The sequence below is a fragment of the Homalodisca vitripennis genome, chromosome 8 (assembly GCF_021130785.1).
Source record: "Homalodisca vitripennis isolate AUS2020 chromosome 8, UT_GWSS_2.1, whole genome shotgun sequence".
NCBI classification, from domain to species: domain Eukaryota; kingdom Metazoa; phylum Arthropoda; class Insecta; order Hemiptera; family Cicadellidae; genus Homalodisca; species Homalodisca vitripennis.
In genome coordinates this window covers 105,391,452-105,417,262 of record NC_060214.1, presented here as the reverse complement: position 1 = coordinate 105,417,262, position 25,811 = coordinate 105,391,452, and the positions used below count along the sequence as shown (strand labels likewise).

The 25,811-nt window shown below is 32.6% G+C and overlaps 1 protein-coding gene across 1 annotated transcript; it reads right to left on the bottom strand.

The window, feature by feature from the left end:
• Positions 1-803: 803 nt before the first annotated feature.
• On the bottom strand, positions 804-23,901 carry LOC124368302 (serine/threonine-protein phosphatase 6 regulatory ankyrin repeat subunit B-like). Its single transcript, XM_046825575.1, has 3 exons — positions 23,736-23,901; positions 10,194-11,416; positions 804-2,636 (listed from the first exon to the last, which is right to left on the bottom strand). Exons 2-3 carry the CDS (start codon positions 11,412-11,414, stop codon positions 1,221-1,223), a joined length of 2,637 nt encoding a protein of 878 aa, XP_046681531.1. The 5' UTR covers positions 11,415-11,416; positions 23,736-23,901; the 3' UTR covers positions 804-1,220.
• Between the last annotated feature and the right edge of the window lie 1,910 nt (positions 23,902-25,811).

Sequence of the window (25,811 nt, the reverse complement as noted above, 5' to 3'; positions counted from 1 at the left end):
CTAGTATGGCTAAATGTTTTGATATCTGTCTAATGAATGCTTTTTAGCACAATTGTATTGTTTAACTGTTTCAATTCCTTGTAATATTAAAAAAACAAACCATTAAAATTTTCAGAAACTGTATAAAACGGAGTAATGATAAAAGTCAACACAATCTAAACATTAAAATATCTGTTCTCTTTAGTAACAATAAACGAATCAAAATCAAATAAACTAATAAATAAGATTACACACTTATTATAGGATTTATTTATAATTCGACCGATTAATTTTTTAGACATACAATAAAAATGAATTGTTTATCAAGTTTGTTTATTTTCAAAACTACTAAAAAGTTATTAGTTGTAATTAAATATGTTATTATTATTTTGAAAGTATTTTAAAAATTGCAATTTATTTCAGATTGCAATAAATTTTAAATAAGCATTTAGAGTTATTGATTATGAATGATTCTAAAAGATTATAGAATTTCGTATCCTTGCCATCGTTATATGTTATAAAAGATTTTATCGCCACGTTTCGAGGATTGAAATCTACCCTCTCCAACAGGTGTATAAAAACTTTTCTTAATTTAAACCTTCAACGGCCCTGTTGGGGAGAGCGATATGTTGTCGACTTTTTCTTGAGCAATTTGCAAACATGTTGTCATTTATATTCTTGGTTTTCCAATTTATTTTTTTACGCAGATATTAAAACAGTTTTTAACGCAAAAAAAAAACAGTTACAACATGAAACAAAAGCAAATTTTGAAATGAGATTGAGGAATTACATGCAAAGGGGTCAATTCTGGAACATTATAGTTTTGTGAAAAACGTATTTAATGATTTTAATAACCTAGAAAGTAATTAATATTTTCAAATAACATCAAAATATTGTTTGAACTGATTAAATGTTATTTTAGTAAGGACAATTATACTTAGTTGTTCTACAGTAGAAAGAAATAAAATAATCTTACAAAAGATAAAAATTTGTTGTGCACATAAAATGTATTTACAATATACACAGACATAATTGAAATAATAATAATAATAATAATAATAATAATAGTGAGTTAACAACAAAACTGTACCTAAAGCCTTATTACAATTGATTTCTGGTGCCAACCATTTCCTCACTATGCCGAACTGTTAATTGTTAGAAAATTTAAAATGTCTTCATACAAATTTTTCTATAACGACCACAAAATATTGGTGTTGCTTCTGATGTTTCCTCAAGTGCTTTTAACCTTCATCCATCTTCGCATTTGTTTTCTTTCCCTTGGCGATACATTCAAGATGTCTGTTATCTAAATAAGAGAGAATCTTCCTAATAATTTCGTTCGGTAATGGGATATCTAAGTTGTTCTGAAGTGTGTCCAGCAATGCAAATCGTCTCACAGCATGTTCATACTTTGACCTCAGAAGTGAACAGTATATTGGAAATTCCGTTTCCAAAAGTGGCGATCTGATCGCTTGCTGCAGGCAATCGTTCAACACAAATGTGGGGTCCACTTGTTTTGAGAATACATCAAACAAAGAGTTCCATCCAAATCTGTTAATCTTTAATTTGGCCATTTCCTTTGAACAGGATACCTGGTACGATTTGAAGTCATCGAGATCAATGGAATAGTCAAACTCCAAAGGTAAATCAGTGTATTGTAATTTAATTACGTGTCTTTTAATCCCATGCAATGGGATCATCTGTTTGTTGGCTGTTTCCAGAGGAGTCTCACCGTTGATGTCCCTGGTGTGCATGGAACTCCCCCAGTCCAGCAATTCCTCCACAATATAATTCCCATAATCCATCATGTCTATCAAGACCGCGTGGAGAGGCGTGCATCCCGTGTAGTCCTGTATGTCCACTCCGCCCCCCCTCTGCAACAGTATCCTGGCAATATTTCTGTTCATCAGTGCCAGATGTAGAGGGGTAAATCCCACGTAATCTTGACAGTTGATTTCTGCTCCGTTATCCAAGAGAAATTCCACAATAATTCTGTTGGTACACTTAGCAGCCAAGTGCAAGGCTGTATAGCCTTTTTTGTCTGTTATTTTTAAAGAGGCACCTTTAGATACAAGTGTTTCGATTAAAGGCTGGCTATTCATGTATACGGCAAACATCAGGGGAGTGTTCCCTTCCCTGTCCTGGGCATCTAAATCGGCTCCCCTTTCTATCAACATGTTTACACCTGTTATGAATTCGAATACAACAGCTATGTGAAGGGCAGTTTTTCCCCTACACTCTTTAAATTGGATATCACTCCCTGCATCCAAAAGTAATTTGAGAATGTTCTCATTTTTGCTCCAACAACTAACGTATAAAGGAGTGCGAAGTAAACCGTCAGGAATGTTCACGTCAGCGCCTCTCTCCAGTAACAGAACCACCCCTTGCTCAAATCCCCTGTTAATCACACAGTGAAGTAGTGTTCGTCTGTACTTTGATACTGCATTTATATCTTCTACTTTCTCCAGCAGAGATTCTAGCTCTTTGACAGAAAATTTCTCCACAGTACTATGAAGAAGACAACAGTGTTCAGGTTTATTGAAATATGTTACGTCTGAAAACATCAGGTGCCACTGTGTTCGAAAGTAAGTCAGGGCACTGAAACGATTCCAAATCATCTTCCATTTTTTATGAAAATCATCAGTTGGTCTTGCCATTTAATGAAGTAAGTTACATTCACAATATTATTTAATTAGTACCAGATTTTTTAAAACACAATCCACTAGGAAAGATTGAATAAATTTATGTGTTTGCTCTAACCGTCCCAAATTGAAAACCCAACTAGTTTAGTCTTTATAAAAATGTACACTTATTCACACAGCGAGTTGTTACACAGTATCCATTCCAGTCCAAAAGAAGAGTCGTTCGTTTTGATTTGTTTGTTGTAACACCTGGAACAAACGTCCAAATAAAGATACTTAACTATATTTTAAGTTCATCATGGGTAATAACGTAGCTTATACAACTTACTTTCTTATTTTATAATCCATCGGCAAAACCTTGACAACATATAAGGTGTTGAAATAGCCATTATTTTACAATGTACCAAAAATAATCCTTTGCGACAATACTTTGGTGCTAGAAAAAGCTCATAGGATCCCCCAAACAAGACAAGAAATTACATCCATGTTAATTACAGGGATTTGTGGACTGAAGCAAAATCCTAAATTGTTATTTTAAATATTACAGTGCTGAGAGAAGAGAGAGAGGGGGGTGTAGATTACCATCTTTAAATATAGTAATTCCTGGTCAGTTGAAAAAAGTAGACAATTTTGTTACTACTCAAATATTAACAATTTATTTTTATGGGATTTACACGAATTGAAAGGTCAAAACCATCTGAGATAAACAATAGTTAATTTCAAAACGTTTTGAAATTTGTACAAGAGTTCCAGAACACTAAAATTTTTTATCCGAGTCCATAGTTATAAATTAAGAACTAAAAATACTCTTCGTATTGGAATGAAATAACATATCAACCTGGCCAATGAATGTGGTTAAGACATTTATATGATCATGATCAATTGTTGTGCCTAATTTATGTTTGCTTCAGCATTTCTTCCGCCAGTTCTTGGTGATCACAATTAATTGTTATAGGATTTAAATGTAATTGATGTTGTGAAAACCATTTGAAATTTAAAAAACTGGTTATTGAATACATTTTGGAAATTCTTACAAGCATTCCAGAACACATTATTTTTGGTTTGGTTCACCAGATGTCATGATTGGTGAAGTTGTGTAGACATTTAACTTAAATGACAATTTAACATGGCAACAATTGTAATTGACCGATTTTACCTAAGAAGATTTAGAAAACTTTTCTATTGAATTGCTGCTGGATTTTTTGGAAATTGACATTTAAAATATCATTATGTACCCCGAAACACACGATGCACGCACCATAGCAACAAGTTAAGACTGATCAGAAAGTATTCACTTATCATAACTTCAGTGGTTTAACTTTGCTGTTGACAACTTTTTCCGTGTGGTAATCTTGTTTTAGGATTTGATACCTAAAGAAGTGAGTAGATACCAGTTCTAAAATAGCGTTTCTATTATAACCCTAACAACAGCAAACATCTTTAATTGTTACCCTTCGTAAATTCATTTTTAATTCATTTATCATAAAAGTTTTTTGAGACACTATATCCACAGAAATACAGTAAAACGTGGATAATTCAAACTTATTAAAATTGTTGGATGATTCTCACTTTTTGTTCAATCCTTTGACATTTGTACTATTATATATCGTAATGTCAAAATAGAATTGTTAATATGAATCGTGTTTAGGATTTTTTTAAAACTTTTATATCCTTAATAAATATATCCGAGTGTCCCACCACCGCACCACCATTCCGACCGTATTCCCTCCTCCTCCAAGCAAAATCTTCATTTAGTCCACTGTCATGTTACGCCTGTCAAAGTGAATGCTTACGTTGCAATCTGCGTAATAATTATCTTACTGTGTAAAACGCTTTGGGTACTTTGGGATTATACCGACCACACCAGTATGAAGAACACAAAAATAGAAATTTATAGAAAACAAACATGATAGAACGAAAAAACAACTCTTCAATTACAAAATTACAAACTTACAAGCATTTCCAGGTATTGTGATCGGTATTGTTGTCGCTGTTATCTTATCTTTCTCGAGAATCCTGATTACGGCAGGCCGCGCGGCATCACGTGATTTGCACGGTACATAATTGCCTTTCCATTTCAATTCAATTTATATTTCTGATTAGCCCCTCTAGAATTTGATATTTTACTGATAGGTACTATCTCGAGGGATGTTTTTCTTTCGTCGACATCAGCGCGGGGCAGCACCGAAGGTGCTGTCGAAGCCCGCGCTGATGGCCGGAGGCACTCGCATTTTGGGTGGCGGAATGTGATCAAGAATAAAAACAAGTTTTGAGTGTTTTTTTAATAAAGAGTTTAGTTTGGTAAATGTTTGTTTTTGTTAAATTTTTGTGTTTGGAGAAATGTAGAGGTAAAACACGAAAGTACAACAAAGCGATGCACCAGCTGAACGGGCGGCGAGGCTCTGCAATCACGTTATCTACTAGACGCTCGACTTTGACCTCTGTCTGAGGATGGGGAGGGGTTTGCGATAAGACAATTCCTGTTTTATACTGACGAAATAGTCTTCTACGCTAATCTAGTAATCAGTAGAAGCAAAATGTTAAATAACGATTCATGTCTGGGTGTGGTCGGTATAATCCCAAAGTACCACGCTTTGTTACATACATTAATACATTTTTTTTAATATAGAGTATAAGAAGCATTAACATTTACAATGAAGTTAAAAATAAACGTGCGAGCTTCCAATTCCTGAAAGATTCAATTTTCTCCCACCCCATCAGGTTTGAAATATCAAATATTCACTGTGCATGTTTGTATTGTTCTTGTAAATCACTGAATGTCCTCATGTCAAATACCGACCTTATATTACCCAACAATACTTCGTTGCCTAACCATGAATAAACACAATAATACAAAGAGGCAAAGAAGTCGAATCGCACTACAGCTGTGTGCCACATAAGAAAACACAAGTTATATTTCATATACACAAACGAAAACATTTGTAACTATGCAATTACATCGTCACGTAAAAGCAATGGATTGTATTAGTTACACACAAATAAATAAAAAAAATCATTCAATGCTATAAATTAAGGCACGGAAATAACTCTCGGACTGCCATTTGTGGAGTGAACAACGAATAGTAGCTCAGGTAATAAAACGGTGAAAACCAAAGTTACGTAGTGCAGCCCTAGTCTCGAACCTCAGAACTAACTGAAATAATCCGCTGGATCTCAACACACCTCATCGATATGAATGATTGATCTCCCATGTAAGTAATACGATCAAAACTGCAAGTATTAATTGTTAGTATTCAATATTTCCAAATTATTGGTGCATATATGTATAACAGGTATCCTCTATTTATCTCGGAAGCTCTCTACTGTTAAAACAATTTTTAACACCAAAGTGTTAAAATTACAGACGTCTCTTCCAAACTGTAACCTTGTAGATACCAACGACACCCTTACAGACGTTTAGGAGAAGATAAAAGGGCTGATCCAGAAAGTATGTTTTAATAAAAACGAAAAACAAAGACAAAAAAATGTATTATATATATATATATTTATTCAGTCTGATGGTCAGGCCTAGTGCTATGACAGACTGATTTGTCAATGGAAATTTTTGAATCACTGACAAAAAAAAAAAAAAAAAAGAAATTTTTGGTCTTAGTCACTGGACAACTCCTCATAACCCAACCTGACGATCAGGCCTAGTACTACTATGTAGTCCAAGGTATGAACTGCCCTTGAGTCACTAGAACGACTCTTCATAGCAGAATCTGACGGCCAGGCCTAGTAGTAGCATGGATGGAATTCCCTAAAAAAAGAACTGCATACCTCCAAATGTCTCAAATCCTCAAAATCTCATTTGTACCTCCAAAATTGTAATTTTTATTTTTACCTTATTTCTTATGTGTCAAAGGCGTCAAATCATTAATATAGTTTTGTATAATGACACGTCTAACTATATGCTTTCAGCCAGTAATACATACACACATAGGATATTTATTTTTAAATGATTTTTATCTGCTTTAAATATACATTTAGTTTTGATAAAACTAAAAAAAAGTATTTAACTTTTTATTTACTTGCGCAAATGAAGATGAAATCATGTAACTGAGGAAAATAATTGTAAGACATAATTTTTTACTCGTATTTTATTAACATCAGTCAATTGATGTATCAAGAATCAAGAATTTTATTCCCATTAACAACTTTACAATGAATAGGCAAAGTCAACTTGTTTTTCTAATCTACACAAACAACTAATTTTAATATTAAGAAATAAAAAAGCAAAAATCAATAGTTTTAGCACAATGAAAACTATTACAAATAACTATTAAGAATAGTTAATTTAGGTCAATTACTTTAATCACTTATAAATATACAGTTTAAAATAGACTTAAAAATAAATACCATATGCAATTATTATTAAAAATGTACAATTTGAAAATATATAATTTAAAACATACTTTAATACATACTAAATAAAACAGTATAAATTAATAGGTTTTTCTAAAACTACTTAGTCACATTAGTTAAGAGCTAAAATTGTATATCAAAATTGCAATTAAAAAATTCTTTTGTACTGTAAAATGGGCTTTGAATAAGCCAATTTTATATATATATATATATATATATATATATATATATATATATATATATAATTATGTTTTAAGACTCTAAAAGTAACATATTTTGCAGTATCAGGCAGCGTATTAAAAAAATAAATGCAGTTTAGTTTGAAAGAGGTACCAGTTTTAGCCAGTCCGTGAGGAAGTATTAAATTTGTTTTGGTATATAATAGTACCTGAAAAACACAAATTTACAACTGTGGGGGATTTTGAGTTGAATGAAAAGTGGCTTACAGTGAGCAAGCGAACCCACTTCTGCAATGTTACGGACTGCCTTTTCTGTAATAAAAGAATATCATTTACACGAGTAGAATGGCCCCAAGCTAGTACCGTACAGTATACGTGATTAAAACAGACCGAAATATGACATTCTTAAATATTCCAAGCTTAAATATTCCAAGCTTACAAAGTTTATCTATTTCCATAGTAGATAATTTTACTCTTGATATTTTTTTACAAACTGTTTCAATATAAATGAACCATTGTAACTTACAATATAGATGAAATCCTAGAAGCTTGATGGATTCCACGTTTATTTCTTGCTTTAGGATTAGAGTTAGGTATTGTATTTTTTGAGGATTAGAAGATAGTTTATTACAAGAAAACCAGCCTGCTCCTTTGCTTGTTTAGTGATGTGTTTTAAATAATTAAGATTTTGTGATGGGCCATTAAAGTGGTGTCATCATTATAAATAATCAAATGTACATTTAAATTTTGAGGCAAATCATTTATATATACTAAGAAAAAGAAGGGACCTAGAACAGAGCCTTGAGGTACACCTGTCTCGATAGGTTTTATAGATGAACTTTTATTTCTTACTGAAACAAATTAATTCCTATTAGATAGATACGACTGAATTATTTTTAATGAGCTATCCTCAATACCGTAGAATTTTAGTTTATTTAACAGAATATTAAATGAAACACTATCAAAAGCCTTACTAAGATCACATAGAACTACAGAATCTGACTCTTTTCTTTCAAAAGCATCCAAAGATAAATCAAACAAATTAATTACTGCAGAGGTATTAGATTTACCCTGCCGAAAACCGTGTTGACATGTGGAAAGTAAGTTTTGTGACTCAAAAAAATAACTAAGCTGGTTGTACATTAAAGATTCAAATATTTTAGAAAATATAGGAATGATCGAAATAGAGGTATGTAATTTTGGGATAAGTTTTCATCTCCTTTTTTGAAAATTGGGGTTATTTTTGAAATCTTAAGTGATGGCGCGAAATATCCCTCATAAAAGCATTTGTTGAAAACAAAAGCAAGTGGTTCACTAATCAGATGAATTGTTTGTTTAATGATAAGAGTTAGAAAGCCAATTATAGTAATCCATAGAATTTGAGTTTGAAAATTTTGAAACTGCTTTAATTACATCTGATGAAGATATTTTAGACCATGTGAATGATAATTGATTTCCTTCCCTTTTTCCCAAAAATTCCTCTGAATTGTAGGGCCTTGGGTTTGTTCCTTTGCATAACTGAATTATAGAATTTAAGAAGAAAGAATTTAATTCTTCTGGATCAAGACTGACCTCACTACTATGAGTTGGAGAAAATTCATTTACCTTCCACGCTGCCTTGCAGGGGTTTGCGCCATTTCCAATATACTCCTCGACTACTGATTTTTTTGCATGTTGTAATTCTTTTTGGTAGATTCTTTTTAGTTGTAAGTAGACATTATATGCAGGTTCTCAGTTAACAGACCCTTGCTTGGTTAGATTTTTGTAAATTGCAAAAATAGTCAACATTCTAATTTTTGTTTCTGCTAAGGCAAGAGTATACCAATTAATTAGATTGGAGTTTTTTGAGAGAGTCTTATTAGAAATTTTAATTAGAGGAGAGCAAAAGTGCTATAGATTTACATACTTCTTAAAAAAAATCATCAAATAGTGTTTTTACATTAATTTTGTTCTGCTGAAAGTAATTTATCATTTGCAAATTTTCTATTTCTAAACTGATTTTTCAAGTTAAAGTAAAATCCTAATATAATTAATAATAATTTTAAAAAATGAAAGGATAAAAGCGAATAACCATGAGAGTGTCTAGCAGATATTCTAAAGTGTGCACTGATTTATGTAGGTTTAACAACATCTCTTTGTAAATTTCATAAAAAATTCTTGTATATATGAATAGTGTTTATTAAGTTTCTTGTTACGAATCAGGGAATAATCCTACATAATTTTAAAGTAAAAATAAAAAGTATATCTTTGATTACCATATATTGTATTTATTATTTGACATGTGAAAAATATATTACATAAAAGAATCCATATTATAATGAAATATGCAATATTTCAAAAGTCTAAAATAGCCAGATTATAGAAAATTTAGTTGGAAACCCCAAAAATATAATTATAGTGGTATGTAGTTCCAGAAGAAATATTTAAACAATTTTTCTGTTTACAAAGTAAAGGGTAAAGTAGCAAATATTTACCCAATGTGAGTTGCTAATCAACACAATGAAATAACCATAATGAAATCGATTTTAATGCAAATCAATGTATTTTTTTCTACTCGTATATAAAGTTACCTAATCAAGAACAGTGTATTACTTCAAAATTAACTAAAACAAAAGAAAGCAATATACAACTTCCACTTCAGACTTAACAAAGTCAGTCACATCAGATTCCATTAGAATGTTACGAATATCATTTGACAAGAATAATTTACTATGAAGTAGTACAATGAACAGTATATGATAAAACTTTGCACAATCCAAATAAAAAAACTTCCGAACACAGAACACGATTTTTTTTACAAAGAACAATTTACACTGCACATTGGTTAACAGCAAAATCACATTTGGGAAAACCACACAGATTGGTAACTAGAGGATTTAAGAAAATAAAAGACCACAATAGGCTACATTCAAAACAACTCATAGGCTTTCACTTGATGTATAATCTAGTTTTGACCGACTGACTTTTGCAGCTGGAAACTTGAACCTCTAAAATCATTGTAAACTATCATTTTGCAATTAAAATCTCAAATGCAATTAATTGCAATCCCAACACCTATCATGTTGTTGATGTCTTCATTAGATAAATGGGAGATAATTTTTCTTGAAATCTCATTAGGCACGTGTGCATCGATCAGGTCGATTAAAACACCTTGAGCAATATTCAACAAAGGAACGCGTTTCTCAGCGTGTCTGAACATTGCTCTTAAAACCATAGTGTACAACGGGAACTTTCTTTCAAAACAAATTGAGTATATAGCTTTACGCATTGTACTGTTTGATAAAAATGTAGGGTCATTATATTTTGTAAACACATCAAGTACAAATTGGTTACCAAATGCGGCTGTTTTCAACTTTGCCAATTCTTCGGTGCACAATTGTTTGTAACCACTTAATAAAATTTGTAACCCGTACGGCACTTCAATTTTGTTATAAGGGAATTGTAAATCAACACACTGTAATTTAATAAAGTGTTTCATCCAACCATAGCTAGGAGGTGTATTAAGGTCCATAGGCGTTTTTCTATCTTCATCTTTGATAATCGGCGATGCCCCCCAGTCAAGTAAATCCTCCACAACATCGCTCTCATTACTGATGTCTTTCTGGAGAATCACATGTAAAGGTGTCTTGCCACTATTGTCCTGAGCATCCACATCAGCACCGTGCAGTAACAATGATCTTACAATTGACCTATCACGTGTCCTGACAGCTACGTGCAAAACCGTTTCACCATTGTTGTTCCTAAGCATCAAGTTGGCTCCATTCTTTAATAGCATATTTACTGTATCCAGGTAAAAATTTTTAGCAGCACAGTGTAGGGGTGTGTCTCCTGCCTTGTTTTGGATGTTGAGGTCAGCCCCTCTGTTGATCAGAACCTCAACACCATCTGTCAGATTTAAGATCAATGCCACATGAAGAGGCGACATCCCATCCTTATCTTTACAGTCGATCTCGGCCCCGTGGTCTAGAAGAATATTAAGAATATTGATCATGCTTTCACTTCCCATGTAGGAGTCCCGTAAGGAGAAGGGTGTTGTATGCCTACTCACATCATGCACGTCTATGTTTTTTAATCTTTCCAACCGAGTTACACATTCCTCAAACTTTCCACCCACTGCCCAGTGAAGAGGAGTCCGCAATAATTCATCAGCCACATTGATTTCTCGATCTCCACTGTCCAGTAAGGCCTTTACCTCTTTTACATTGCGGTTCTTTATAGCTTCAATTATGTGTGATGTTTTCATTGCCATATCTGTAAATGAAGTTAACTTATTAACTTACTATAGCATATTTAAAAAAATTTAACTTTAAATCCATTCATAAACAGAAAAATGAGAACAGTTGCTACATTTTTATACATTATAATAATGAATGCATACAAGCACTAACAACTTGTTAAATGTTTTAACAGTTAAATAAATCAAGCCTCTTTTCAATGAAAATGCTGTATGATTTACGCACAAACAGGCTAAGACTACGAATATCTTTTTGCTGATGTAAAATTCGGATGCCAATATATGAATCCTTTTTGAAGAGAAACTCTAAAAGAATTATACTTAATATATAGTGGAGAAATTTCTTTGATCGTATTTAAGATAATTTTATGACTTGTTCGGCTGAAATAATTGTAAAAAGACTAGAAACATACACTACTAAAACTAACGCTATCGTTACACATCGATGCTACATTAGTTACATGTGCAATTGTAACGATCCACATCTAGGAATTTAGAAATAACAATGTTCATTCTTTGTTCCCAATTTTTAGTAATCGATTGAAGGACTACTCAGTTTCTTTTATATCTGAGGGAATGTCCTTCTCACATGAGAGGTGGTAAAACTGTTTCCAAAAATTTACATAGCTACAGTACATGATGAATGCGCTAGATACTGGAGTGAACCGAAACATAGAGATGTAATAAAAATGTATCCTGATTGACATTATTATAAAAGAAGGGTTTGCCTTACGACTGTGAGATTAAAATACTTCTAAGTAGGTCACTGCTGATTTTACTGCTCAGAGCAAGTTTTAAAGTCGCTTTTTGGAGCATCCAAAAATTGGTACATTGCACTTGAATTATATCTCCACTACATCTGGAAATTGACATCCTTTTATTTTGATCCCTTCATATCTGATTTTGGTGAACGAGGAGCAATGCCAGGAGAGTAGGAATGCTGTTAAACTTGTGTGTGCTTAACAAAAAACTGCTGGACACGTTGTAATTTTTGAGGTGAAGCTTTATCATTGAGTTCTCAATTCCCACTTTAATGCATTTAAGCCTTTTTCTTGTACTGACGTAACATTTCACAATAATAATATTGTTTAACAACTGTTCGACCCATGGAAGTGCACTCATAATGAATGATATGATGAGATAAAATACCAATACAGATACTTTTTGATTGAGCATTGTACATAAATTAAAGAACTTTTTTAAGTCATATAGTATAGTTAGATACAGAGAGGCATGCCAGTTTAAAGTTAAATACACCTTTTGTTTTTGAGTGTAGATCACAAAAAAGTCACTGAAACCACGGGACAATGTAATGGCCAAGCCTAGTACTACCACTGATGAAATCGTCCGTTGAATGGTTTGGATTGTCCTTGAGTGACTGGAAGGTATCTTGACAGAACAATCTGAGGGTCAGGCCTAGTAATACCATGGACGGAATTGTCCACAAAAGGAATTGTTTACTTAGGGATATGCTATACAAAGTTTTTTAACAGTTATAATTCAATAATCAGCATTAATTACACTTAAAAATGTGTTGTAAACAGCCACATATAAACAATGCTGATTGTTTGAAAATAATTGCATTAAGAGTATTTACATCTCCAGCTTGACTATTCTTAAGGCTCATTATAAAATAAAATACCTGTTCAACACTTAAAGGGACAAAATTAAATTTAGTGCCAGGTTCGTTGGTAATTGTTTAGTTTAGCCCCTTCACAATGTACGTAGCTTATTCAAACGTGAAATCTTAAAAAATATATATTAAAAAAGATGACACATAAATTTCTGAAAGATTTTTAATCTTGTAAAAGACAATGTAGTTGAACGGACTAACAATAATGCCTCCGACCATTCGCGCGGAGCAATGATGAAGGCAGTGAATGAAAAACATCCTCGAGATAGTACCGATCATTGAAATATGAAATTTTAAAAGACTGACACTAATATTCACTAAATATTACAAACTCATGTAACCATATTTAACCTGTCTAAAACAACAAAACAAAAACAAGAAAAGAAATGTAATATTCCAAGTCAAATATCAAAGGATACAATATCAGAACATCTTTGTAAGACAATTTAAAAACATGATAGAGCACGCACTACATTGTCCATAGGTAAAACTTTTTCACTTTTAGAAGGTAAATCCATTGTTCTAGAATCTTACTATCTTACTATCACATAAACACAACACAACTGAATACAAAATGGCTGATAGCGACAAAAAAACACGACGAACAACATATTTACTTTGAAATAGTAAAATCTGAACAATAACAAAAAGAAGAAAAGTACTGAAAAATTCATAAATTATCCTCGTATGCAGTTGCTAGCCGTACTCGGACCTCTAACATTACTTGTAATTTTCTCGTGTAAATATTGGTATCCTGATTATCTCTTCCACCAATGCCTAACCCTGCTGAATTTGCCATCCCCCACCCAGAAACCCTGATTCTCCTCGGACCCCTACATTGATAGACTATTTGGGATATAACCTAATTTCAAACATATTATATTATCATTTATTATGTGATATATGAATCGAGATTGTCAAAAAAATTATTTATGGAAATGAAAACATACCTAGTTTAAGGAATTGATAATAGTCGTTTTAGATTGTTAGAGCTAATGTGACTAATATACACATTAATCAAGTTATTAAACGTTTGGATGTTAGACTGCTATTATTATGGATGGAATAGCCCTATTATTAGCACAATTTAAAGAATTAATAGTAGTCTGTCTTTTTACGTTTGTTAAGTGACTTATTTACTAGATCGGAATAATCTCACTTAGCTTACCTTGAGCTTTTCACTTATAGACACTTGAAATCTTTGCATTCAATTTTTAGGTTGTCACTTTTATTAACTTTAACAACAAAGACAACTCTCTTAATAATTTCAAGCCTCTTGATTATACCATTTATAAAAAAGTGTATTACATTTACTTGAACTAATTTTGCTCATTACTAATGAATAAGCCCTGTTGACAATATACAAAAATGAAAACATTAAGTAATTAATACTAAGCACCGAGTTATAGATACTGCACAAACTTGAACCTGTAAAGATACTCAACAGAAATAAAAAAAACTAAAATCGGGCAGGCTCTTTTAAAATACTATGGACATTGGCATCATAGTAGTCTCTTTCTCAAGAAAGGCTTTCATCACAATAGCATCGTGATCAGATAATAAAGCTGGAACCTCAAAGAAATATTTATTCGCTGTGAATATTTGTAACTACAGAGCCATATTAAAGGTAAAGTTAGGATTTTAAAGTACTTTCTTCCATTTAACCTCAGTTGAATTTATCGTATTAAGAAAATATATAGAAATGAATAGCAAAGAACACCATTGCACGAAAAGTAAATAAAAATAGCTTATTGACAACACATTGTAAACTAATATTGAACTTAAGGTCAGTATGTATAATAGTGAAAACAAAGCTTAATATTTTATTAAAATAATTTTATAACATGTTATGTACTACATACTATAAACAATAATGAAACTATGTGGACAGGTTTCAAAGTTTGCATCATACTCTTCAGCACTACCAGAAGAAAAATCCTCTAATGATACATCTTAAAACTTCAGAGCCAGGAAAAATATGAGATGTTGCAAAATTTTTCACATCACATATCCTAAAAAAAAGCCAGGCTAAAATTGGTGATTTTGCAGTCTCTTAGATAAAGTATTCATAAAAATTAGACAATGACCTAAAGTTGCACCAAATTACTCATATGGATATATTATACTATCAACAAAAAATATATATATGTAGTTTTAAGTAATTTTAAATTTAAAAAAAATGTTTTAATAGATTACATCAAATATGTTTTATTTTTTAATTTTTTTTGCAAATAACTAAAAATAACTTTACAGTGGGAAGCTATTTTATATTATATAAACATCTCGAAAGGAACATCCATACAACATTTGTGTTATTTCTCTCATAAATAAATTTTTTATGACACATTTTGTATCAGATAATGCAATATCGTTATTTCACTGTCTGTCAATTTCAATCCCGTGAGATCGCAAATTGTCAGACATTGTAACAACTACACACAATAGCTAAGCACATAACAACTAAAACTACTAATATTTACAACCACAAAGTAAAATAATGAAGAAGGTTCCAGCATACAATAATACGATTACACTGAAGCATAAAGAATAAACAACGAAATATCGAGTCAGCTGATAATGTCACGTGATAATTACGAAATAAAATTGCATAGACCTCCAAAATAAAAATGATATTCATATGAATTATCTAGAAATATACCAGGGAATAAAAAAGATAAAACTTTAATCATTTGACGTCGTATTTATTTAGGAAAACTACGAATATCAAGGAGACAATATATTGCTGCCTGGCGCTTATCGCATATGTCACCGACAGCAATATTTTGCCGCCTGGCACTTTTCAGACACGGCACTATGGCGGTTAGGGTTAAGCGGTTATGGAAAGGGTTAATCATATTCCAGCACATGTTTATTACCAGAATCTTCTAAATTACTTATTTCTTACTTTTTTTACGTTTTACTTTTTTATACTTACCTGATTTAATTTGAGCCTTTAACTTTTATCTAATGCAACTAAAGGGTAGGGTACGATAAGCGGATCCGGTTTTTTATAACGAAATTGGCAAACGATATTTCTTAATCATAACCATCGATATAATCAATCGATACTAATTAATTATTTTGAACAACTTAAATAATCTATATCAACAGCTGTAAACACTTTCGAATAATACACGTAAGGTAATGTTTCAATTTTACATAAGTAACATTTGATTCTTAAAAATGACAGTAAATTTTAGAAAACTACACAAAATTGCTTTGAAAGATGATAAGACATGTTTTTCGTGGCTTCAACATGTAGGACTCGTACCGAAAAACCCACTATGTGAAATTTGTGGGAAAGAAACAAATGTAACTGTGAGAAGGGCAAATATGGTCGTCTTCAGTTTTCCTAATTTGTTTGATCACTGTTAATAATAAATTCACATTTTAATTTAAAACATATGTTTGTTATTGGGAACTATAGAAACTTGTATATCAATTGATAAGCTAGGATTTGAGATGCGAATATTAGGTATCGAATGATTATATGACATTCTTCGATATAAAAAACCGGGTCCGCTTATCGTACCCTACCCCAACTAAATAGAGCACAACTAAAAACAATAACATGGCAAAAACCATAACTGAACAGCTGTTGCAAAAATTGAAAACTAGTTGAAAAAAAATATATATACACATGGCTAAGAAAATATTTGATTAGATTCCAAATAGGAAACAAAAACTTTAAAGTTTCATGATTACGGCACTATACGAAATATTAGATTTTTGAAAAAGTGCTTACGTAATCGTAAGCAATATCACTCGGGCAGAGAATATAATCAAGCTGATACTATTACCACCACGAGGGTTAATAAGGTGTGGAGGTTTTTAGCGATATAGTTTTTAAAAGCTCACTTTAACAGCAGTTTGTTAAAAACCCGTCTCCGATCGTATGATTGAACTTTTATAAAAAGTTTATTTTAACACAAAAGATTCATACTGACCATTATCATCAACTTGGATCTTCTAATATACAGATTGTGGACTACTTTAGGAAACTTTACAGACAGAGAACCAAGAGGTGTAATAGTTTAAAGGACAGTGAGTATTAAGCAGTTTCCAAGCAAAATTCTAACCATACTTTTTTAGGACGTCAAAAATTACACAGACCAAACACTTATAGTCAATGAACCACGAGTCACTTCACATTGTACACGCACACTACCTGGTTTTTCCTGAAATCGATCAAGAAATTTCCAATAAGAAAGAAATCAATTGTCAGTCGCACTGTAATCAAATCATGATTTTTTCTCATGTATTTCTGTTTTAACTTGACACACACAAAACCAACCGTAAGAAATGCAAACAAATGAAGTGGCTAGTGTAAAAATTTACCCAATATTTACTATAAATATTTGCAATAAGTGATATTTAGACAAGATTATTCTGTTGATCTCTTATGTAAGTTGAACAAAATTGCTCGTTTTGTGAGTGGTAGGCAACCATTAAATATTTACCTAACATCCTCTATGTAGACTAGTTTCTCTCCCAATAGAATAGAGAATAGTAACTTCAGGAAATGTGTATAAATTTACTAAATAATTTACGAGGACTATCCAGAAAGTATATTACATTTTGATACAACAAAAAAATAAATTATATCACTGTCATATCATTGAATTATAAAGGGTTTTCATTTTGGGCGGGTAGATGTTGGCAGCCTGTGGCGGCCATGTTGTTTTGGTTTCAGCTGTTTCATTGGTGTATTATTGTTCAGTGAGTGCTGCCATTTCATGAAAATTTATTTCATCATGACAAGTTATACGATTGAGCAGCACGTTCAGATGATTAAACTTTATTATCAAAATGAGTGTTGATTAGTTAAAACGTTACATTGGTGAGGGCATCACTGCCAACGGTGAACTCTACAGAATGATGGTAACAGATTTCTTTTGGCTCAAATTGAACAATATGGACGTAAACGACATGTGGTTTCAGCAGGACAGCGCTACGTGCCACACAGCGAACGACACCATGGACATTTTGCATAAACGATTTGAAAGTAAGGTTATCTCTCGCAGAAGTGACGTGAATTGGCCAACAAGATCGTGTGATTTGACGCCCCTAGACTTTTTTACTGAGTTTTCTGAAGTTTCAGGTCTATGCCAATAGGCCTCAATCAACCGATGAACTTAAGATCAACATAACGCAGGCCATAGCTCAAATTCAATCAGATTTATGCGGCAGAGTAATTGAAAATTGAACCACTCGAATCCGTACCATTGTGAGAAACGCGGTGGACAATTGAATGATGTCATATTCCATACATAATGGCATACATGGGCCTTTTATATAAAAAATAAATTTCGTTAATATATAATACATAGCTTGTTTTATTTCATCTCACCATCTACCCGCCCAAAATGAAAAACCCTATACATACACATTTTACTCTATTTCTTTCTTTTACTATATCAGTAAAAGTTTTGTTACGATCTCATATGATTGTATTTAGTATTTTACAAATGTATTTAATGTGCTATTCTCTTGTTGCCATTATGGTTATTCATAAGCCAACTTAAAAATTTTAGCAAATATTCAGCAAAATAACACTAAGTGACATGCATCATCTTCGAACTCAGTGTTGTCCATATAGAAATGAAGCTTCATTCAGCATTTGAAGTCTATATGTCAGTTTATTTTCGAAATATAATGCGCACTGATGTACACACAAAAACCACTTCAAGTGATACACTTCGATAATACTCAGCCAATTAGTAAAATTAGATTCTTATAATACCTTTTAAATTAGAGGATATATGTTGTAGAAACATTACACGTGATCAGCAACTTTCCATAACATGGAATTATTCTACAAACATAGCCTAATAGCAATGCAAAGACAACATTTATGGTGACCTACAGACAGGGTGACCAGGCATCCAGCTTTAGGAGGACATCCTCCCTTTTAATGCTTGTCCTCCAGGCTTTTGAAAATTATGTAAAATGTCCGGCTTTTTAGGGAACTCTTAACAATGTTCAAAAAGTATAGCATCACATTACAAAATTTTTTCCAATTTTCAAAGTCCCGAAGATAAACCATGAAAAGTTATTGCATTGTACACTTTATGCCATGGAATGTGAACTGCTGTTAGATTCAGTTGTATGTTGAGTGTTGTCTATAGTGTCACTGACTCACTGTTGTTTGACTCACTGTTGTTTCTATCTGCTCAGCTGCACTGGCACTACTACCCCTTGATTTTCTATTTATGTTTTATGAATGATTTGATTAATTTTGTTATAGTAAGTTATATATTTTTTTGTTATAGTGATAATGTCTGATATATGTCTGTTAGTACAGCTTGCTAATAATGTAATGACTCAATGCAATTAATTAATTCCATTCCAATCATTTAAAAAATCAATTTTTTGAATATAATTATAAACATTTGGGTTAAAATGAGTTCTAATGTTTAAAGAGAAAAATTTTAACAATAATTAATTCAATCATACATGACTGAAAATAATAGCTTCAGATAATACTTGTATCCATCAATATATTCTTTAATAATAATTAATTTTTTTATTTAAATGCCAAAACAAATCCAATTTGAGTTTTTTTTATTTGCACTATAATGTGCTTAAGTACAGTAGTACTGATTTACAATGTGCATTTTTCCAATAATGCATAAATAAATGTTTTTCAAAAAGTTTATAAGATTATTTAATACTGTACTTTTTGCTTTAACCTCCTCCTTTTTCAAACCCAAAAGTCCTTTTAGGAATTTCCATCTGGTCACCCTGCCTACAGGCTCTGATAGCTCATTTCTATTGAACCAATCTTTTTGAAATTTTGCAGGTCTGTTCCTATGGCCAATTGTAAATGTATAACGTACATTTAATCAGCAGTGTGAAACTGCCAATAGATTCCATCCATAGAAAAAATAATCTCAGGTCACCAATCCTAACCTAGTTTCTGAACTAATCCTTTATAAAAACTATATTTCATTTATAATTTTCAAATAAATATAACAAAAACAAAACTAAGTCCACAGAGTCTACTTAACTGGATTTCCAATACAGATTTTAGATAAACAAAGTATGCTTTATATTTTAATAATCACCATTTTAAACAGCAATTTTCAGGAGTGCGGTATATTTATTTTAAAGCCCAACATCGAAAAAAAGACCAATTTTAGTTGGCCATTTTATCCTACAACTCCCCCTTGTGAGGAGGAACATTAAGCCCTTTTTATAAAGATGTCTGATTTTAACCAATACTATTCTAAAACATGTGCTCAATGCCATTTTTGAAAAACTAAATGAATGTTTTTATCATTCCTGCTCACTCCAACTTTTTATTGAGTGTCAGGAAACACAGCCAAACAATATGACAAGGAGAGTGGGCATCCAATTACTTGTAATAGTTCCACAAAAACAAAACGAAACACAAAATAAAAGCTTGTTATTTAATATTTCATTTCAAACGTGTCTAGTGTTTTTATATGAAGTTTTTGTTAATGTTTTCATATCAGTCTAGAATTAATCTTACTGTTGTCTTTACAACATTACTTGAAACACATGCACAGTTTTCACTACAACAAAGTAGCCTAATGTATAGAATTAGCGTTGTGTATTTTTGTTCTCAAACAGGAAATTAAAACAAAGTATTTTAGGGCTGCATTACAAGAAATTTAAATCTTGCCATACACACAAATTGATAAAAACAAGACTTATTAAAAAGACTTATGGAGGGTTACGATATTGTCCGAAAGAAAGCTTTTTGGGCATATCAACTCGGGACTCTTCTGGACTTATTATTTGTATACTACCATACTGTTTGGTGGCGCTTTCTGACTCCTCTAAAAAAAGTTGGATATGTTGAAATGTGTGCATTTTCTAGAAAGTAGACATTGAAACACACGTTTAGGAAAAAACTTAGTCAACATCTTTAATGACCTATTCCATGCTTGCATGTTTTTATATTAACTAGTACAAGTACTTGTACCCCAATTTAAACGTGTCCGACAGCTTGTGAGACAAATGATGCATGCTCATCACCATTTTAGTTTTTAGTTAGAGCAGGGGCATCACGTGATCTGGGATCCGACTTTTGCAAGCTCGAGTTAATTTTTTTTCTAAAAGAGCAAGCAGTGCGCAGCACTGCGCAGCGGGCAGGCATCGTTGATAGGATTAACGTATTAGTCAGCATCAAAAGGTGTGCCATTAACCACAAAGGTGTGCCATTACCACTACTGAACTAGGAGGTTAAGAATAGACGCGGAGGAACAACAGTAGTTCAAAATGTCCCTTCTTTATTTGAAAAGGCGCGGAGTAATACCAAACTGTAAAATATGGATAGTGTTGCCAGAGGTATGATAATTATTATATAATTAGAGTACATTTGAAACTTTGATATTGGATCGGAAATTATTCTCCACAGCAAATTTATAATGCTGATGAAACCGGCCTCAACTTTAGAGCACTGCCTACAAAGAGTTTGGCGTCTAAAGAAGAAATCCATGCTCCTGGTTTTAAAATGAGCAAAGATCTAGTAACAATAATGGCATGTTCTAATGCTGCTGGTAATCACAAGCTTCCACTAATGTTGATAGGGAAATCTGCTAGACCTAGAGCTTTCAAAAATGTCAATATGAACTCATTGCCAGTTTATTACAGGAACCAGAAAAAAGCGTGGATGAACGGACAGTTGTTTAAACAATGGTTTCATGACGAGTTTGTACCCCGTGTCCAACAATTCAGTAATGACAATGATTTACCCCCACGTGCTATTCTCTTGATTGACAATGCGCCATCGCACCCAAATACCGAAGAACTTTCTAGTGGTGAAATTAAAGTATCATTTTTACCTCCAAATGTTACAGCCTTATTGCAGCCAATGGACCAAGGTGTGTTGCAATCACTTAAACTTAAATACCGCAAGCAGTTTTTGCGAACCCTGATTGAAGATGAAACAGTCTCTTTGGTTCAAAAAATAAAACAAACTAACATCAAGGATGTTGTGTATTGGATTGCTGATTCTTGGGAGAACATTACAGACCAAACTTTGAGGAAGTCTTGGACAAAACTATGGCCCACCCTTGCGTTCCAAGACAACCAAGCAGACAACGATAGAGAAAATGTGTTACGGCTAGTTCAAGCAATTCCTGGTTGCGAGAAAGCAGATGAAACAGACGTCAATAAATGGATGGTAGCAGATGGTGCGTGTTCCGAATTCCTAACTGATCATGACATAGTTGCGGCAGTCACTCAAGAATCAATCGAATGTGAGGAGGAAGGAAGTGACGAGAACCTGGGTGATAAAGGCGTGTTGTTGCCACACGCAGACGGTGCAGCAGCGCTTAACCTTGCACTACGATACTTAGACCAACAGGCTACTGCTACACCTGCCATGTTGTATCATGTTTATGACACGATGGCGAAATTACGCGTCATCCAATAGACTCTCTTCAATGCGTCAGAAGACAATAACTGGATTTATGTGTTTTAACAAATAATATTGTACTAAATAATAATATCAGTACTCTACGTACTGATATTATTATGATTTCACTTCTTAATACAGTAATTTAACTCATACTTAACCTATAAGTTTAAATTTGGTACTGTATTTAACTTCATTATTTATGTACTGTACCGTACACAATTTGTCTTAATAAAATACTGTATGTCTATTTAATTAAAGTTTTCTTTGTTTATGTACGAAATGATGCACCCATTTTCATTTTTTAAGTAATTAGTTCCTATAACTTTTCATTATCGTTATAAATAATTCCTCCTGGACCTGTTCGGATTAACCGACGTTCGGATTACACGTGTTCGGATTAGCGGGACTCCACTGTATAGTACTAGGGGGTGCAAATGACAAATGGCCGGAGGCACTCGTCTCATTTCGATAACAAGTAATTAATTTGTTGCTCGAAATTAAGAAAAACATTGTTCATTTTGATCAAAATTCTGCTCATTTCAGTATTATTTTTCATTTACGTTTGCAAAGATGGCGACCCATCCAATGACGTCATCACGAGGTTGAATCATGGTCACAAAAGGTCACGTAACGCTCGCCGTCGATGTACACCATGGAAATATTACTCAGCGCGTGAACAGTTGTTACATTTTTTATGTTCTAGAACTTCGTTATTTCTCATTTCCAACCCATCAAACCTTATATTTTATTTGTTCTATAGGAAGATTCCAATAAGATAATAACGCAAAACTCATATTTTGCCGCTCCGGCCGTTTATATGATAATTACCAAATGAACATACCTTTCCATGGTCACGTTAATGTAAATTGATACCGTAATTTGATATAAGTAGCTGTAGTGTGGATTCTTTTCTCATGAATATTGATAATTCAATATTACGATTGTTCGGACGCTTATTATACTGCAGCCTAAGAAACCTTATATTGTTTTCTCAGGATGATAGCAATAGGTTAATAGAGTGAAACTTGTATTTTGCCATTCTGTCTGTTAATTTCACATTTACCAAAAATGTTCACTTTATTTTTCAGATGTTGAAACAACTTATAAAAGGTGTCATGATACTCCTCCTGGGTCCCCTCCCCCCTCGCAATAAGAGTTGGGGAGTAAAATGTACATTGTGTATTCACTAGCCTATTAGGCATAGGAACACACCTGCAATATTTAATAAAATTGGATCTTAAACTAAAACCCTGAGGGCATGGGGATCACCATTTTTAATCATAGCAATCACAAAACTTTCAATAAGACCTACCAAAAATGCAATTTTCTAATAAAAACCGTTGATCTGTAAATGGAAGTCTCTAATTCCAATGCAAATTTAAAATTGCCACATTCAAGTAACATAAGCACTAAGCATACAAATCTTCACTAGCACCAAAATGATGTGTTACTTATTTACTGCAAATGACTACTGAACAATGCACTAGAAGATGGCGTTATTTAACATAACAGGATAAATAACAGTGTTGTTGCCGCGCGGCAACAGTTATCCCCGCAACGTGTATCAGAAACTTCCTGTTATAACAGGATACAACGAACAATGAATTCATTCGTTTCTGTTCCGCAACGGTAAGCCCTGTGCTGGTAACAGTCTTAGCGCAGACTGGAAACTCTTCACCTGTTATTTGAGCAACGTGTAGACAAACAACAGAGTTGTAGGATGACAAATATTTCATTGCCGGGAATCTATCTACGGCCTTGACAATGACAACAGCAGCTTGATCTGTTATTATACAAACACCACCCTAACGAAAATATAGTAAAGTACAAAATAATCAAATACTGGAGACGCGACATTGCGGCTTGGGGAGGGATGTGCCTGTTCGGACATGAAACCTACCCTGATTATTCACTTGTTTATTCTATTATGATCCCAATTCCCACACCCCGCATACAATTGTTTTAATTTGTCAGAGCACCCCAACATACAGTTATATCTCAGCCTTATTAAACTAAAATGTGGTTAAATTTTATTTAAAATAACTATATTTCTTTAATGTTTTTCTTTAAATAATTTCTTGACAATAATTGTAAGTGATTAAGATATGTAAATAACACGTTTAATTTGTAGTATACTGTTTTTATTATTTTATAAATATCTACATTGTAATTAATTAATATTCAAAAATGAGTGGTGAACAAGAAGCAAAAAACCAGTTCCTTTGGACATACTATACTGTTGTTGACGACCTGACATAAACTGCTAATGTGTGCGATTTATGTGGGCAAGTATTAAATTATAATCAACTAAACTATCTAACACAGCCACATTGAAAAGTCGCCATCCTACTGTAAATTTATTTACCAAAAAAAAGATAAAAACTTACAACTAACTTGCCAAGAGCCCTACGACAGCTTTATTTCTACTAAAAAACTCTACAATAGCTTCGACATCAATTTTACGAATGAATCCGAACAACCAAGTTCAGAAGCGCTAACCAATTCAAAATCCACTAAGTGCATATTTTTCATCTTCTAGTTACGGTAACTCAGTCAAGTATCTTTAGATCATTTTTTTTACCCCAATCTAAAAAGCTGAGGGAAGTGAGAACTCACGTAAAAAACTCGATAAACTTCTCATGAAAACCTGACCTGATTATTCACAATTTGTTTATCAATTATGATCCCATTCCCACACCCGCAGTACAATTGTTTTTAATTGTTCAAGAGCAACATACATGTAATCTCAGCCTTATTAAACTATATGTGGTTTAGAATTTTAATTTAAATAACTATATTTCTTAATGTTTTGTCTTTAAAATAATTTCTTGACAAATAATTGTATAGTGATTAAGTATGAAATAACACGTTTAATTTGTGGTTTTACTGTTTTTAATTATTTATAAATATCTACATTGTAAATAATTATATTAAAAAAATGAGTGGTAACAAAGAATCAAAAAACCAGTTACTGGGGACATACTATACTGTGGGTGGTTGACGCTAGACATAAAAACTGGCTTAAGAGCGATTTATGTGGGCAAGGTATTAAATTATAAGTCTACTATAACTAATCTTAGACACCACATTGAAAGCGCCATCCTACTGTAAATATTACCAAAAAAATATAAAAACTACAACTCAACTTGCCAAGCCCTACGACAGCTTTAATTTCAACTAAAAACTCTACAATAAGCTCTACATCAATTTTAACTTAAATGAACCCGAACAACCAAGTATCAGAAGCGCTAACCAATTCAAATTCCACTAAGTGCATATTTTTCATCTTCTAGTGACGGTAACCAGTCAAGTATTAGATCATTTTAACCCCAATTCTAAAAAGCTGAGTGAGACTCAACGTAAAAAACTCGATAAACTTCCTTACAGT

What these genes read in the sequence shown, in the direction of transcription:
- LOC124368302 (XM_046825575.1), bottom strand. Translation starts at nt 11,414, where the DNA reads ATGGCAATGAAAACATCACACATAATTGAAGCTATAAAGAACCGCAAT. An exon ending in GGATTGCAATTAATTGCATT is followed by an intron (nt 2,637 to 10,193) that starts TGAGATTTTAAT and finishes TTACTTCATTAA; the next exon opens with ATGGCAAGACCAACTGATGA.